The 14,935-nt window shown below is 46.0% G+C and overlaps 1 protein-coding gene across 2 annotated transcripts in view; it reads left to right on the plus strand.

The window, feature by feature from the left end:
* The window catches only part of LAMB1 (laminin subunit beta 1), a 76,393-nt gene that overhangs the window by 45,541 nt on the left and 15,917 nt on the right, over positions 1–14,935 (plus strand). For both annotated transcript variants that reach the window (XM_018047223.1, XM_005679141.3), the window contains exons 21-24: positions 1,001–1,164; positions 2,375–2,599; positions 4,109–4,323; positions 5,048–5,144. In XM_018047223.1, coding sequence (XP_017902712.1) covers positions 1,001–1,164; positions 2,375–2,599; positions 4,109–4,323; positions 5,048–5,144 — 701 coding nt within the window. The remainder of the gene's footprint in view (positions 1–1,000; positions 1,165–2,374; positions 2,600–4,108; positions 4,324–5,047; positions 5,145–14,935) is intronic.

Genomic DNA, 14,935 nt, shown 5'->3' on the forward strand with positions numbered 1-14,935 from the left:
CCATTTAAAATAATCCTCTGCCTCAAAAGGAGAAAAAAGAAAAACAAACTGAATTAGAAGTTCCAGGCCCAATTCTGCTCCTGACCTGCTCTATCTTGGGTGATTTAGCTCACCTCTCTGAGTATCCAACTTTAAGATAGTAGGATAACTAAGTTGGATTAGTTGATATCCAAACTTCCTTCAAGGTCTTATGCTATAGGAATTTTAAAACGTAACTTAATTATCAGTCATGTTGAAAAGCACCTTGGCATACTAAAAGAATTCCTTGCTGAAAGTTGGGAGGCTGAATCCAAATTGTGGCTTATTACTATTCGTTTGAGCTTTGCAGATCATTTCAGCTCCATGGCTGCCTTATCCGTAAGGCAGGGAGGTGGGACCTGTTGGGTCTGGGAACGATGAGAGATGGGATAAACACCATCTCTCATCCCTGAGAGACAGACGCAAGGGGCATGCGTCTGGAGAGCATCCTTCTCTACTTTTCACTGGTAAAGGCTGGATTGTAGATCAGCCACCATGGGCTTACTGACACATCACCCCGCCCAGGCATGGGCAGAGACCAACAACCACAAGCTCTCTTTCTCCCAGACACCTTAATGCACAGAAGGAACTGACCAGAATGCCCAGGACAGGCAGCTGTTAGGACGATAGCATGCACTTGGGGAGAGGTACCTCTTTAGGGAGGAGTGAATGAGAGTCCAGGTGAGGCCAGGGGTGTAACTCTAATGCAGTGGTCCTGCTGTGGGATCCCCAGACCAGTGGCAGCAGCGTCACCTCCTAAATCAGGAGAGGGAACCCAGCAATCTCTGTTTAAAAGCCCTCCAGGGAATTCTGATTGAAAGTAGTGTTTAAGCCACTGCTCTACTGAAAAGTCCTTCATGTGGAAACATGAGGAATCAGGAATGATGTTCCTAAACAGAGAACATGGTTTCTTAGACTTTTTCTTGTAACCTATGTCTTATCACTGCACTTCATGAGCTTCTCTCTCCTGGAACTGATACAGGTGCTTGGCTGGTTACTATGGAGACCCCATCATTGGGTCAGGAGACCACTGCCGACCTTGTCCTTGCCCAGATGGTCCCGAGAGTGGACGCCAGTTTGCCAGTAGCTGCTATCAAGACCCTGTTTCTTTACAGCTTGCCTGTGTCTGTAATCCCGGATACATTGGTAAGTGAGGTGCAGACTTTCAGAGGAAAAGATGTGTCTTCATGAGGTTAGTGGTTAAGAAAGAAGAAAAGCTGAAGAGTGAGCCAGTTTAATTGCTTGTTTTTTAAAAAATCTTTATTTAAAAGTGAAGGGAATCTGAAATATAAAAGATGTGCTTTTCCTGTTTGGTATGTGGGATAGTCTTGATTCTCATGTCTCTGATAAAAATGTTATAATACAGAGCACAATAACAAGTTCATTTAAAGTCCCTGTAAAGCCTAATGTTCTTAACCAGTTCTGTTCCTAACCAGTGGAAAGATTAATTTATATTTCACTTCTTCCTTTCCTTATCCAACACCTAGTAGGAGAGTCTCAAAAAGTAAAGTAGCCAAATAGTGGGCAGAATGAAGAAAAGAATACCAAGTACAAGTCCCAGACAACAGAATTGATCAAACCTAGTATTATTATTTGCTGTACTCACATTATCGGCCAGCATTCATGGAGTGTAGCAAGTTGTACATACAGACTCCCTTTATTTCATCCTTGATGCCACTGTTTCAGATACTCCTTATGCTTATACACAGCTCAGCCAATTTGCACTTTTTAGGATTTCTTAAAATTTACTGAAGTATAGTTGATCTACAATGTTCTTTATTTCCACTGTGCAACAAAGTGACTCAGTTATACATATATTTATCCGTTTTCCTGTTCTTTTCCATGTGGTTTATCCCAGGCTATTGAATATAGTTCCCTGTGCTATACAGTAGGAACTTGTTTACTCTTCGAAATCTCTTAAGAAGGAAAATTGGTCATCACAAAGGGCCCCATTTTTCAGGTTGCTCAGAGAGGAGCCAGAGTTTTTCAATGAATATAATCCTTGGATTAAGATTTAACATCAAGCTAAGCTTTTTGCTGTGAAACCATTATTTCGCTCCTGATCTGTCCATCCCTGTGTAATGAGGAGCTGAGTCCATGGGTCGGAACTCTCCTAACTGTCCCTCCCCGACCATGACCGCAGAGCCAAGGCTGAAGCACCACCACTGCAAAGAGCCTGCTGCCTTTCACGACTGACAGCCCGTTCCCTGAAAGCGTGGCCAGCCTTGGCCCAGTAACTAGCGCCCTGGGGATCCAGGCACCACCTGGGTGGGCTCTCTGGTTGGCAGGAATGTCGGGGGACCAGATCTTGCAGTCAGCAAGCCAAAGGCCCCGTGCTGGTTTTATTGGACCACAGGCTCCAGATGTGACGAGTGTGCCTCAGGCTTCTTTGGCAATCCCTCAGATGTGGGGGGGACATGTCAGCCTTGCCAGTGTCACCGCAACATCGACACAGCGGACCCGGAAGCCTGCGACAAGGAGACCGGGAGGTGCCTCAAGTGCCTGTACCACACGGAGGGGGAGCGCTGCCAGCTCTGCCGCTTTGGATACTATGGCGACGCGCTCCGCCAGGACTGCCGCAGTAAGATGCACGCGCCCTCTGCCCCATCCTTAGGATGACTTCCACCCTCCTGCTCCTCCTCCCCTACCTCCTTCTTGGGGGATTTTATTCTTAGGGGATTTGTCTCATCTGTGTCAGTCGTTCAATTCATGTCTGACTCTTTGTGACCCCTTGGACTGTAGCCCACCAGGCTCCTCTGTCTATGGAATTCTCCAGGCAAGAATACTGGAATGGGTTTGCCATTCCCTTCTCCAGGGGATCTTCCCGACCTAGGGATCGAACCCATTGTCTCCTGCATTGCAGGCAGATTCTTTACTGACTGAGCTACCAGGGAAGCCCATTATCTCATCAGGTAAAACACTTCTTCAGAAAGAGAAAATTTCACTAGGCACAAGAGAAAGTTAAGGATGATTTTTTTTTTTTAACAGCCACGTTCCTGGCCCTGAAGTGTTGAGCTGTGGCTCAGCACCTGAGAAGGAACCATAAGCTGTGCCACTGTCCCCATGATAAATGCCATCGATAGAGTGAACTGATTTTTTAAAAATTGAAAACAGTTTTGTTAAAATAAGCACAGTGCATCCTTGCATTGCATAAACGTCTGACATATGCAGGTCGATTTTCTTAGGTAACTAAGCAGCTCAGCTATCTGAGGCTGGATATGCCTTTGTGCTCACCAGCAGCCAGCGCCACATGCCTCCGACCAGGGTGGCCGGGCAGCCTCTGGACTGGCCCAACAGCAGGCGCAGAGCTCCTCACTGCCCCAGACCTGCACTGCCCTCCACACCAGGCCCGAGGGAGGAAGCCGCAGACACACTCTGCATAGGTCTAGAGTGGATTGAGCTTATGTTCTGCCATGGACTTGTTGATGACTGCATCCTAAATACACACTTTGGTCTACCCTTTTGTCAGTGATGGAAAGAGCCTTCCAGCTTAAGGAAAGAAGGAAGTAACATCTCTGAAGTATCTCTTTCAGAACTCGTTATTTCTCTCTTATCGCGAGATCAGTCAGCATTTCCTGCTGTGGCTGCATGGCCCCCAGGCCCCGTCTTTGTTGATACAAACATGTTCGGAATGTTGAGGAGCAGCAGGACTGGTTTCCTTCAAGCCTTCCTAGTTTAAAGGGCTCTACCTGCCATGGCTCACACAGCCGTGACTGCTGTTTCCTGCCAAGAGTTTGAAATCATTAGGTATCTCTGCTCCCACAGCCTGGTTTTTATTTCCAGTAAAATCCTCAATCTTACAATGATTCACCAGCCACTTATTAAATCAAGTATTTTTGAAAATACATGCCAGCCATTTTGCATGTCTGCCTGGGAAATGTCAGAGCTGTGTGGAACATCATAAGATGAAGAACCACAGGTTTAGAATTTTTTTTTAATCCCCTCCATTCCTTTCTCTTCTTGTTTGCATTCCCAGGTTGAAATCTAGAGAGAGAAATGGTCGTTGTTTGATGTAGCTGACTTCCGCACTATCTGTGTATTTTCTGAGTGGGCCTCTGTAAGTGCATCTGACCAGGTTGTTCTTTTCCAGAGTGTGTCTGCAATTACCTGGGCACGGTGCAAGAGCACTGTAATGGTTCTGATTGCCAGTGCGACAAAACCACCGGGCAGTGCCTCTGCCTCCCTAACGTGATCGGCCAGAACTGTGACCGCTGTGCGCCCAACACCTGGCAACTGGCCAGTGGGACGGGGTGCGACCCCTGCAGCTGCGATGCTGCTCATTCCTTCGGGCCTTCCTGTAATGAGGTGAGGCACTGTCGCCCAGGGCAGCCATCATAGCATAAGGAAAGAAGACTTTGGGTCCACATGACAGCTCTTCAGTGGCTGGGCCCCAGTTAGAGAAAGGCACCCTTCCTTGTGGTTACAGCCTTGCACCAGAACACACAGCTTGGCCCACACAGCACAGACTGGATATCTGCCCTCACTTGCCCCCGTGGGCTGGGACAATGTAAAGTAAAGTGCATAGAGTCCCCACTGGATACCACTGGGGCACAGCAGCCTAGGACCCCAGCAGCGGGAGCAGGGGGCGGGCAGCTCGCTTTCAAATGGACCGGGGGGCCGGGAGGGGGGTGCATTTTTTCCAATACCTAGCTGCTGAATCAGACTTTTTTTTCTTAGCCACACAGCCTGAAATGGGCCACATCACAATAGCCAACATTGTAGAAAGTTCTCCTGTTCCCTGACACACACAGAACGGTGTGTCACACACAGTCACAAGTGGTCCAGGCTTGTGAGTGACGTATGAGGATACGAGTGAGGAAACATGTTGACAAAAGGGAACATGCTCTTGGCCTTCCCAGCCCCACTTGCAGAGGAGCGGTTAGGAGATGCCAGCCTGGGGCCCTTAGCACCCGCAATCGGGGTGAGGTTCCCTGTTCTCGGTCAGGTCGGGTGCAAGGTCTTCTCGGGCAGGCCGTTAGGTCTCCCGGCCTTGCAGCTGATCTGACAGCTGATCTGTCTTTGGCCTCAGTTCACAGGGCAGTGCCACTGCATGCCTGGCTTCGGAGGCCGCACCTGCAGCGAGTGCCAGGAGCTCTTCTGGGGGGACCCCAGCGTGGAGTGCCGAGGTGAGCGTGGGCGCCAGACTTGCGCGCAGATGGGCCAGGTGTCTGTGGGAGCTTTCTGTCCGGTACTGCACAAATGAACTTGTCTATAAGAACTAGGCTGGATTACAAAAGAAGTGCGTGCTCATTGTCTGACAACCACAAAAGCCGGAGCCTGTCTAGCCCTGGAGACATGGAGGTGGTAAAAGCGGACCTGCTGACGGCTGGCTTCGCTCCCCAGGGCAGAGGTTTGTCTGCCTCAGCACAGACAAGCATACATGCACACCCCAGACACACAGAATGGCTTTAGTTTTTACTATTTTTTAAATTGAAGCATAGTTGATTTCCTTGGTGACTCAGTCGGTAAAGCGTCTGCCTGCAATGCAGGAGACCCAGGTTCCATCCCTGGGTCGGGAGCATCCCCTGGAGCAGGGCATGGCAACCTACTCCAGTATACTTGCCTAGAGAATCCCTTGGATAGAGGAGCCTGGTAGTTGTTTGATGTAGCTGACTTTCACAACCATGGGGTTGCAAAGAGTCGGACACAGAGCCATGAACACATAGTTGATTGACAATATTTCAGATGTACATCAGATGTTATTACAAGATACTGAATATAGTTCTGCGCTGTACATAAGTCTTTGTCATTTTTCTGTTTCACATGTAGTGGTGTGTATGTGTTAATCCCAACCTCATAATTTATCCCTTCCCCAACCACTTTTCCCTTTCATAACCATAAGCTTCTTTTCTGTGTCTGCAGGTCGTTTTCTGTTCAGTAAATACATTCATTTGTACTGTTTCTTAGATTCCACTCGTAAGTGATCCGTAGAGGCTTTGCCTTTCTCTGGCTTGGTATGATCATCTCTAGGTCTGTCCATGTTGCTGCATATGGCATTATTTCATTCTGTTTTATGACTGAGTAATCAGAATGGCTTTTTTAAATGCTTTTAAGCAAAATGAGCTCATACTCAGCATCAAGTCCTGCACACTGATTCCCCCCAGACAGTATTTTGGGGTAACCTTCCTTGTCGGCACAAGCAGAGCTAAATGTTCTGGTAAATGTTCACCCCAGTGAAACAAGCAGATGGTGCTGACAGTTACAGCCCTCGACTGTCACTCCCCACCCGCGGGAACTCGGAGGGCAACGTCCTAGAACCCTTGTGTGCAACAAAGGAGCAGGTGACAGGACCACCACATGTGTTAAATGTGACGAAAACCCACATTCTCCCTTAGGCTTGTGACTAGGACTTTGAGGGAAAGCTTAATGTTTTCTTAAGAACCAGATATTGCTACAGTCATGTGAATCAGAAGGACTGCTTAATTTTTATGCTGTTGCAATGTTTTACCTGCCAGGTTATTTTTCAGATCTTAAACTAAAAGCATTCTTGGTGAAGATTTTAGTAGACTGTTCCTATACTGTTTTCCTTGTCTTACTTTCCTACTTGGGTTTTCTTCCTTATGTTTTAAGTTTATAACTATGGATAAATATCTTCTGTACTTTCTTATTTGCTCTTTGATATATTCATTATACATATGAAATTCTGGGTCCCTGTTGGACACTACATTTTTTTAAAAATCTCTTTTTTAGACTGAACTGTAGTGAGAAATAATATAGATTTTCAGGTTAGCAGTTCATTCAGAATCTTCTGTTGAAAGTCACAAATCTAGAAACTGCATGTTGTTTCAGAGTCGGCTCATATGCTCCTTAACAGTCCAAAGACTCAAGCAGTAGACATGGCCGGAACCAATGGCCTGTGATTTGTTTCTTTCATTCGCTATGTGGCCAGAAGGGTCTGTGCCAACATCTTAGATGAGATGACTGTTTGCTCCACAGAGGAGATGATGAGGGCTATGTAGAAGAGTTGACTCATTGGAAAAGACTGATGCTGGGAGGGATTGGAGGCAGGAGGAGAAGGGGACAACAGTGGATGAAATGGCTGGATGGCATCACTGACTTGATGGACATGAATCTGAGTGAACTCCAGGAGTTGGTGATGGACAGGGAGGCCTGGCGTGCTGTGATTCATGGGGTCGCAAAGAGTCAGACACGCCTGAGCGACTGAACTGAACTGAACTGATGCAGATATACATCATTCTTCAGTCCCCGACGTTGGTTCTTAATGGGACCTGATTTTCTCACTTCCTTTAGAAGGTCCATGGCGTTCAGTGGACCACTTGCTCTAGGAGGTCCCTTGCAAGTAAAATCCTACTTAAAATCTGGTTTCTTCAGGACTCTCACCACTATTTTATTAAATTTCTCAATCTTATACTGCCCCAGGGGCTTGATTTTCTCCAGATAATGGTTCTATCATGCTTATAGCCTGATTCTGTCAGCATGTGTCATTGGCAAAATAGCTTTTGACTGCCAAAGCTTTCTGACCTTTTGCTCCATCTAAGCTTTGTTAGCATGAAAAGCCTGTTTCCCAGAGTCAGAGTCAATCAGAGAATTGTTCACTTAACACTCAGAACTTTACCCCTTACCCTTTTATCTTAAACCTTCACCCCTAAATCTGCCAGAGAAATTGTGGCTTATAAGCACAGTATCAGCTTGTTTAGGTCAAAAGTGAGATCATGTTTTAGAAATTTTGCAAGGAGAGAAATCCATGGCACTGATGTTCGCCAACTTCTTTTGTTTGTTTTACGCAGAGGAAAGGTCAGCCTGTTACATAAGAAACTGTGGAGACCCAAATGCTTTTGACACCCCATGAAGAAAGTTCATAACTGACAAGGCACCTAGAAAGGGCAAGAATTGACTGCAGCCAGCAGTGGGGGCACCTAGAAAGGGCAAGAATTGACTGCAGCCAGCAGTGGGGGAGTCCTGGCCAGCCACAGGCCCTGTGCACACAGGATAGCCATTGGAGCAAGACCAGAATAATCTGATGAGGGCAGGGACAAGAATGCAGGAACAGATCGAGTTCAGGAACACAGTCACCAGTAGAAATGGGAGGGCAAGAAATTGAAGGGACAGGGTCCAGCAACCAGTAGGAATTGTTATCTGAAATTAGATTGAACTGTGGGGAATGAAAATGTGAACAGTCTTCTCAAATTAAGTCACTCACTGCCCAGGAGTGAATTTCAAATCTTTTGGTTGAACAAGGCACGAGTTCAGACTTTCTGGAGCCACCTCGCTAACAATATGCTTATAGAAAGACTTAAAGTCATAGCTAAGTATTCTCCTTATGGAAAAAAATGGAGTTATGTCAAAGACAAACGAGCTGAGCCTCCAGCTCATGAATTGTTGAATGTTCCCATTGTCCAGGCGGGTTGGGGCTCTTGGCCGACAGTGCTGAGTCTGAACAAGCCCATCACTGTGCTGGATGGAGAGGAGCTCGCCCACCCAGTCCTGAACGTGCCCGAGAAAAACCTCTGCCCAGAGCTCTGCCCCATGCCCTGAGGAGTCAAAGGGTCACAGGAGGAATCTTCTGTTGACTGGCAGACCGCAGAGGCAAGGCCTCTGGCTCTTGGGAACGGCCAGGCTGATTGGAAATAGGGGCCATAGGTGAGAGGCTCTGGCTGTTTTTTCATCCTGCTTGTTTCTCATTTCCAGTGGTTTTGGTAGAAAATCGAAGTACATTTTTGTTCAGACATAATTTGTTTTTTTTAATGCTTGTCATCTTTTCTCAGGCTGGGATTCCTTTTTAATCACCCACCTTTTTGCTTTATTTCCAGGGTGGCTCAGGAAGTCAGATTTAATTTGACTAGAGAATTGCAGATATTTTTGTTAGTAGAGGGAAGGCTTGTCCATAGCCATGTACCAGATCCAGCTCACAGCCCCCTTCAGTGAAGTTTGACTGGAGCACAGTCATGCCCCAGTGTGTCCATATTGTCTGGGCTCCCTTTATGCTGCAGTGCCAGTGTTGAGAAGTTGTGATGGAGCCTTTTATAGAAAACGTTTACCAATTCCTGGGCCAGCCAGCCAGCCAGCTTATTTCTGCAGGTGAATCCTATTCATTCTCCAACTTCCGTTTCAAAACTTTTGAAACTTATGTTTAAAATCATACTACTGAGGCAAAAAAAAAAAAAAAAAAAAAAAAAGTGGGACTGGAGGAGGTTAGAGAATTTACAGAAAAAGAAAATCACATTTCAGAGATTAGAAAGGACTGAAGTTTCCCTTCGAGTAAAATAGAAATGCCGAAGTAAAGTAAGAATTAACCTTTGGCGTGAGAGCACATCCCTGGGGATCTATTGAGGCAGGTTCATGACAAAAATGAGTAAGCCCTGTCCTCTGATGTGAGGAGAGCACTCTCTTGGTCCCCAGGCAGCTTCAAGTTTCAAAAGGAAAGGTGTGGGGACCAACACAAGCCTGAGTGAGTGCCCAGTGGGGAGTGGACACTGCGGAGGAGAGCCGCTCTCTGATCAGGGCCCCTTGCAGGCTCTGGGGGGAAACAGCAGTGAAACGGCAGGACAGCAGGAAACGAGAGGTGCTGAACTCTCAGGCGTCAGCGGGGGAAGCCGGGTAGGGACTGCAGTCCCTCGGCACGTGTCATGGGAACTGTCTTCATGGAGAGACAGAGGAGATTGAGTGTCGTCAGATGGTGGAAAGCCCTTGAGGATGGACTTTCTTCAGTGGGCAGAGGAGGTCTGCAGACAAGAAGGATATGAAGGAAGCAGAAAAGGACACTTGCTAAGAAGGAGGCATGTAGGCTATTTTCCATTCTGCTGTTTCCTTGCTGACATTTTCCTCCAGATCTCAGTCTGTAAAATGGGTACACTATTTTTCATCTACCTACCTCTTAGACATCATCTTTTATTAATTTTTTAGTTGAGGTATCATTGCTGTACAATAGTATATAAGTTACAGGTGTCCAGTATAGTGATGAACAATTTTTAAAGGTTATACTCCATTTATAGCTTTTGTTTTAATAGTGGCTATATTCCCTCTGTTGTACAATATATCCTTGTAGCTTGTTTCATGTACTTATTTATTTGGCTGCGTCGGGTCTCAGTGGTGGCAGGCTTTGTCCCTGTGGCATGTGGGCCCTCCAGCTGTGTCATGGCCTCTGGTTGCTCAGGCTCTGTAGTTGTGGCGCGTGGGTTCCAGAGTGCTCCAGCTCAGTAGGTGTAATACACAGGCTCTGTTGCCCTGCAGCATATGGAAACTTAGTTCCCCAACCAGGGATTGAACCCGTGTCCCCTGCATTGCAAGGTGGATTCTTAACCACTGGACCACCAGGGAATCCCTCCTTGTAGCATATTTTATACTTAATAGTTTGTACTTCTTGTTTTAAATGAGGAGAAAACTTGGTAAAAATAGAGATGACCCACTGCCCACGTAACCAAGAATATATTTTTATAGGAAGGTGGAATTCTCATGGCTCATTAAACTGATGACAGTCTCATTTTTAGAATGCTGTTCTTCATCTTCATGATTTGTTCATCTTAAGAATTAGGCAACAGCTTTCACTATATATATCCCTTTCCAAGAGAAAGTTTTTGGTCGTTTACCTAATGAGGCCATTCTTTAAAGCCACATGAAGGTCTCCTGGACTCCTGTCCCTTCCTCTAAAGAGAGGAGAAAACACATTGGCCCTGTCGGAGACAACCAGTACAATTACTTGATAGATTTTCCCAGTCCCAGTGAATGTGAGGTTGGAGAGTCTCCTTCACAGCTTTACTGTCTGTAAAGTTTTAAACTGCCAGGTGAGAACCAACCTTTCTGCTTCAGCAGAAAGGAAAATACTCTTAGGGGGTATTTTTTACAAGGTCATAAGTTTGGGCCCTTTAGTACTTGCCTCCAAGGTGACCCCATCAGAGAAGCAGTTCTGGAAGCTTAATAAAAGAAGGAAGCACATGCCCACTGGTGCTTTAACAGTTTACCAGCTTCAGTTTGAAATGAAAACCTGATGCGTTTTTAGGTAGTCAGACTTTTTCAGTGATGAAACTGCAATCCAGCCATCTATGAAATTTGACTCTGCTTTTCAAATGGAGGAAAGGAATATGGTCGGCAAACGGGTCCTGGTCTCTGGAGGTGCCAGAGCTCTGCCCACCCTCTGGAACACTGGTCTTGAGGGGCAGGGTCCAGAGATCAGCTGGGATGAGAATTAGGTAGATTTTGGGAAAAGAACGTGACCGCTTTTTTCACATTATGTAATCATTTGCCAAATATGCCTTCCATTGCTAACCTTTCTGTTGGAGTGACTTGTTGGAGGGCACAGTTCTAGGCTTTCTGCTGTTGTCTCACTAGCAATATGCTTCTGGAAAGACTTAGCTTTTGGAAAGTCATAGCTAGGTATTCTCCTTATGAGAAAACAGTAGCTGTGTGAAAGACAAGGAAAGTCTTAATGAGAGGCCACTTGCCTTTTAAATCCCACAGTTTGGGACCAATATTTCCCCCCTCAAAGAGGCTATGACAGAATGAGAGCAAGACATGCCTATTCCAATGACATAGATGAACAATTGTTAGAGAAATTAAAAATAAGCTCAATATATGCACACATCCCTTGCCCCCAGCATGAATTCGGTGAAAACCTCTTTTGGACTATACCTTTGCATTATCTTCGGGAAAGAAAGATTTTCTAAGCAAACCGAAAGCATTTGTGCCATCTGGCTCTGTTTCCCCAGCCTAAGCGCAACAGTAAAGCAGGGCAGATCTGGGGCTTCCCTCGTGGTCCAGTGGTTAAGATTCTCTGCTTCCAGTGCAGGAGGCATGGGTTCAATCCCTGGCCAGGGAACTAAGATCCTATATCCAATAGTGCAGCCAAAAAAAAAAAAAGTAGGACAAATCTGCTGGGCCATGTGAGGCCCAACACAGGGCTCCCCGATGGGGCCTGCAGGGCAGTAGCAACTGACAGCCTCATTCATTTCAAATGGCATCACAAAGGCCCTCTACTTACACAAGTGCTTAGGTGCATTCATCAGCTTACATTGGTGAACTTGAAGGTCATGATTGCTCCACTCCCCCCACCACAACACACACACATACACGTAAAATGCAAAAGGAAGGTGAACAGCTGGGAAGATAACATGGTCAGTACTTCTCAAAATGGGGTGTAGTGACCCTCAATATCAGCATCTCCTGGCAACTACTAGAAATATAAATTCTCAGGCCCCACTGATTCCAGATCTGTGGGGAGAAATAGGGGGAATGTGTTAAATGAGCCCTGTACATGATTCTGATGCCTGCTGGAGTTTGAGAGGCTAGGACTTAGATGACCTAGGTAACTTACAGCTTTCTGGAAAATGACTAAATTCTATGAGATGATATGGAAATCTGTTCCTGAAGGCTAAACAACATAGAGCTTCAGGTCCAAGCATTAGCCGAGTTCTTCCCAGTCTCTTTGATTGCAGAAACTGATGGAGGCAGTGGTTTTCCCAAGTCTTTCCCGTTTTTTTTTTTTGGGGGGGGGGGGTCATTAGGTATTCCACTAGAAAAAGATCCCACAGTATAAAGAGTTTGGGATATGACTGGGTTAAAAAAAAAATGTGGAACAAGGTTTTTAATGCAGAACTCTTCTGAGTTTTTAACATGCTATTTGTTTTGAATTTTCAAAAGGAGAACGTAGAATTTCCCAAACCTACTTGATCACAGAACTCTCATTTCATCCTGAAAGCAATCCTAAGAGTGGCTAGGTATAGTCATTATCCCTTGCTGCTGCTGCTGCTAAGTTGCTTCAGTCGTGTCCGACTCTGTGCGACCCCATAGACGGCAGCCCACCAGGCTCCCCCAACTCTGGGATTCTCCAGGCAAGAACGCTGGAGAGGGTTGCCATTTCCTTCTCCAGTGCAGGAAAGTGAAAAGTGAAAACGAAGTCGCTCAGTCGTGTCTGACTTCTAAGCGACCCCATGGACTGCAGCCTACCAGGCTTCTCTGTCCATGGGATTTTCCAGGCAAGAGTACTGGAGTGGGCATTATCCCTTATAGACATGGAAAGCTTGACTCAGTTTTTGTCCCACCTAGGATTGAGTAGCTGGGTGTGGCGAAGGCAGGATTCACCAGCAGGCAGCCTGAGTTTTTATTACAACACTGTTCTACTAAAACTTGGTGCTTGAGATCATGGATTGTAGTTGGCAAACAGAGGCCAGGGAAAGCTAAAGCAACAATACAAAGCAGGGTGTGAGGAGAGTCAGGTGAATGGTCCAGCCCACAAACACACAGCTTTCTGGCTTTGGAAGGTGGAGTATTTTGTTTCCAGGACCATCCATGAAACTGGTTCTGGAAAATGTTTCATTAGAAAGTCTTGTGGAGACAATACTATTGACTCAGGAAGGATTTTTTTGTTTTTAATTGAAATATAGTTGATTTTCCAATGTTGTATTAGTTTCAGGTGTACAGCACAGTGATTCAGTTACATGTATATTTTCAGTTATATGTATATTTCCTACTATGCATTATCACAAAATATTGTCTAGTTCCCCATGCTATATAGTAGGCCCTTGTTGGTTATTTATTTTATATATAGTAGTGCTGCAGTGAACACCGTTGTGCTTTGCCACAATTAACATTGAGTCCTAGGAAGATTATTTTGTTTTATAGGGGATGTGTTGATGTCTCTTGTGTGCCTGTATCAAAAGTGAGGGTAGAGCCTCGTTTGGCAAAGACAGTTGAATTCCAGTTTGAGAGTTAACCCTGTGCACAGAGCTGAGAATGGGAAGATGGTTAAAGGTATACCTCTGCCCTCGGAGTCCACAGTCTACTTAGGGAAATAGGATCTTTGTTTTTCTTTTTATCCCCACTTTTTCCCAGAAGGGGTTTAAGGCCAGGGATAAGGGGTGTGTGTGTGTGTGTGCATCTCAGTTGTGTCCAGCTCTTTGCAATTCATAGACTGAGGTCCACCAGGCTCCTCTGTCCATGGTATTTTCCAGGCAAGAATACTGGAGCAGGTTGCCATTTTCTTCTCCAGGGGATCTTCACGACCCATGGATCAAACCCGAGTCTCTTACGTTTCCTGCATTAGCAGACAGTTTCTTTACCCCTAGTGCCACCTGCAGGCTTTTTGTTATTCAAGCACTGAACAAATAAAAATGTCAAGTATTGATAGAAAACCAAGTTAGTCAACCAAGCTTTGGGACTCTGAGCCGGGGTTCAGTGGCACAGGCATCGTGGTAAGTAATCTCAGCCACAGTCCACTGACCAAGAACACAGATTTCCCCCTTGTACCATTTGGTTCTGCCTCAGATGCCAACCCTGCTGGGCCAGTGAGAGGCTGGGACTGAATGGCTCCCGAGGCCTTTGCACTTCAGATGTTTTATCAGCCTGTGCTCTCAGTGCTGGGGGTGGTTATCACAATGGCAGGCACCCGCAAGCTGGATGATTCTTAACTGAAAGCCTTTTCACCAGACAGAATTCCTGAGACTTCTTTCTCGTTTAGTTTTCTCTTTATCAACCTTATTGCATTTCATCAACCATTCACTGTTCTGTGACCAGGTGGAGGGATGGTTGCTTGCTCCTCACTGCTCTGTCTTAGGCCGCAGGCCTCACATCTTCAGGGTGTCACCTGACAGACCCTGTCCTGTCCTGACAGGATCTACAGACAGGTCAAAGAAAGGGGAGCAGAGGCAAGACAGAGCTTAAAGGCACAGACCTGGAGCTGCAAAGTGCTGAGTTAGACTCCTGGCTTGGCTGCTTCCTTGCTGCAAGACTTGGCAGTCACGTAATCTCTCTAGACCTCAGTTTTCACATCTATAAAACTGATGATTGTAATACTTGGATCCCATAGGGTTATTGTGAGGATTAAGTGAGACAGTGCATATAAACCAGTTGTACAGAGGCAGGTACAATGACGCACAATGGTGTTCACTTAAAGAAACATTTATTATCACTATAATTGTTAAGCAGCAGTTAGCCAGGGTTGAGGTACCGCATGTTGTGGGGGGAG

Source organism: Capra hircus, chromosome 4 (genome assembly GCF_001704415.2).
Source record: "Capra hircus breed San Clemente chromosome 4, ASM170441v1, whole genome shotgun sequence".
Taxonomy (NCBI): Eukaryota; Metazoa; Chordata; class Mammalia; order Artiodactyla; family Bovidae; genus Capra; species Capra hircus.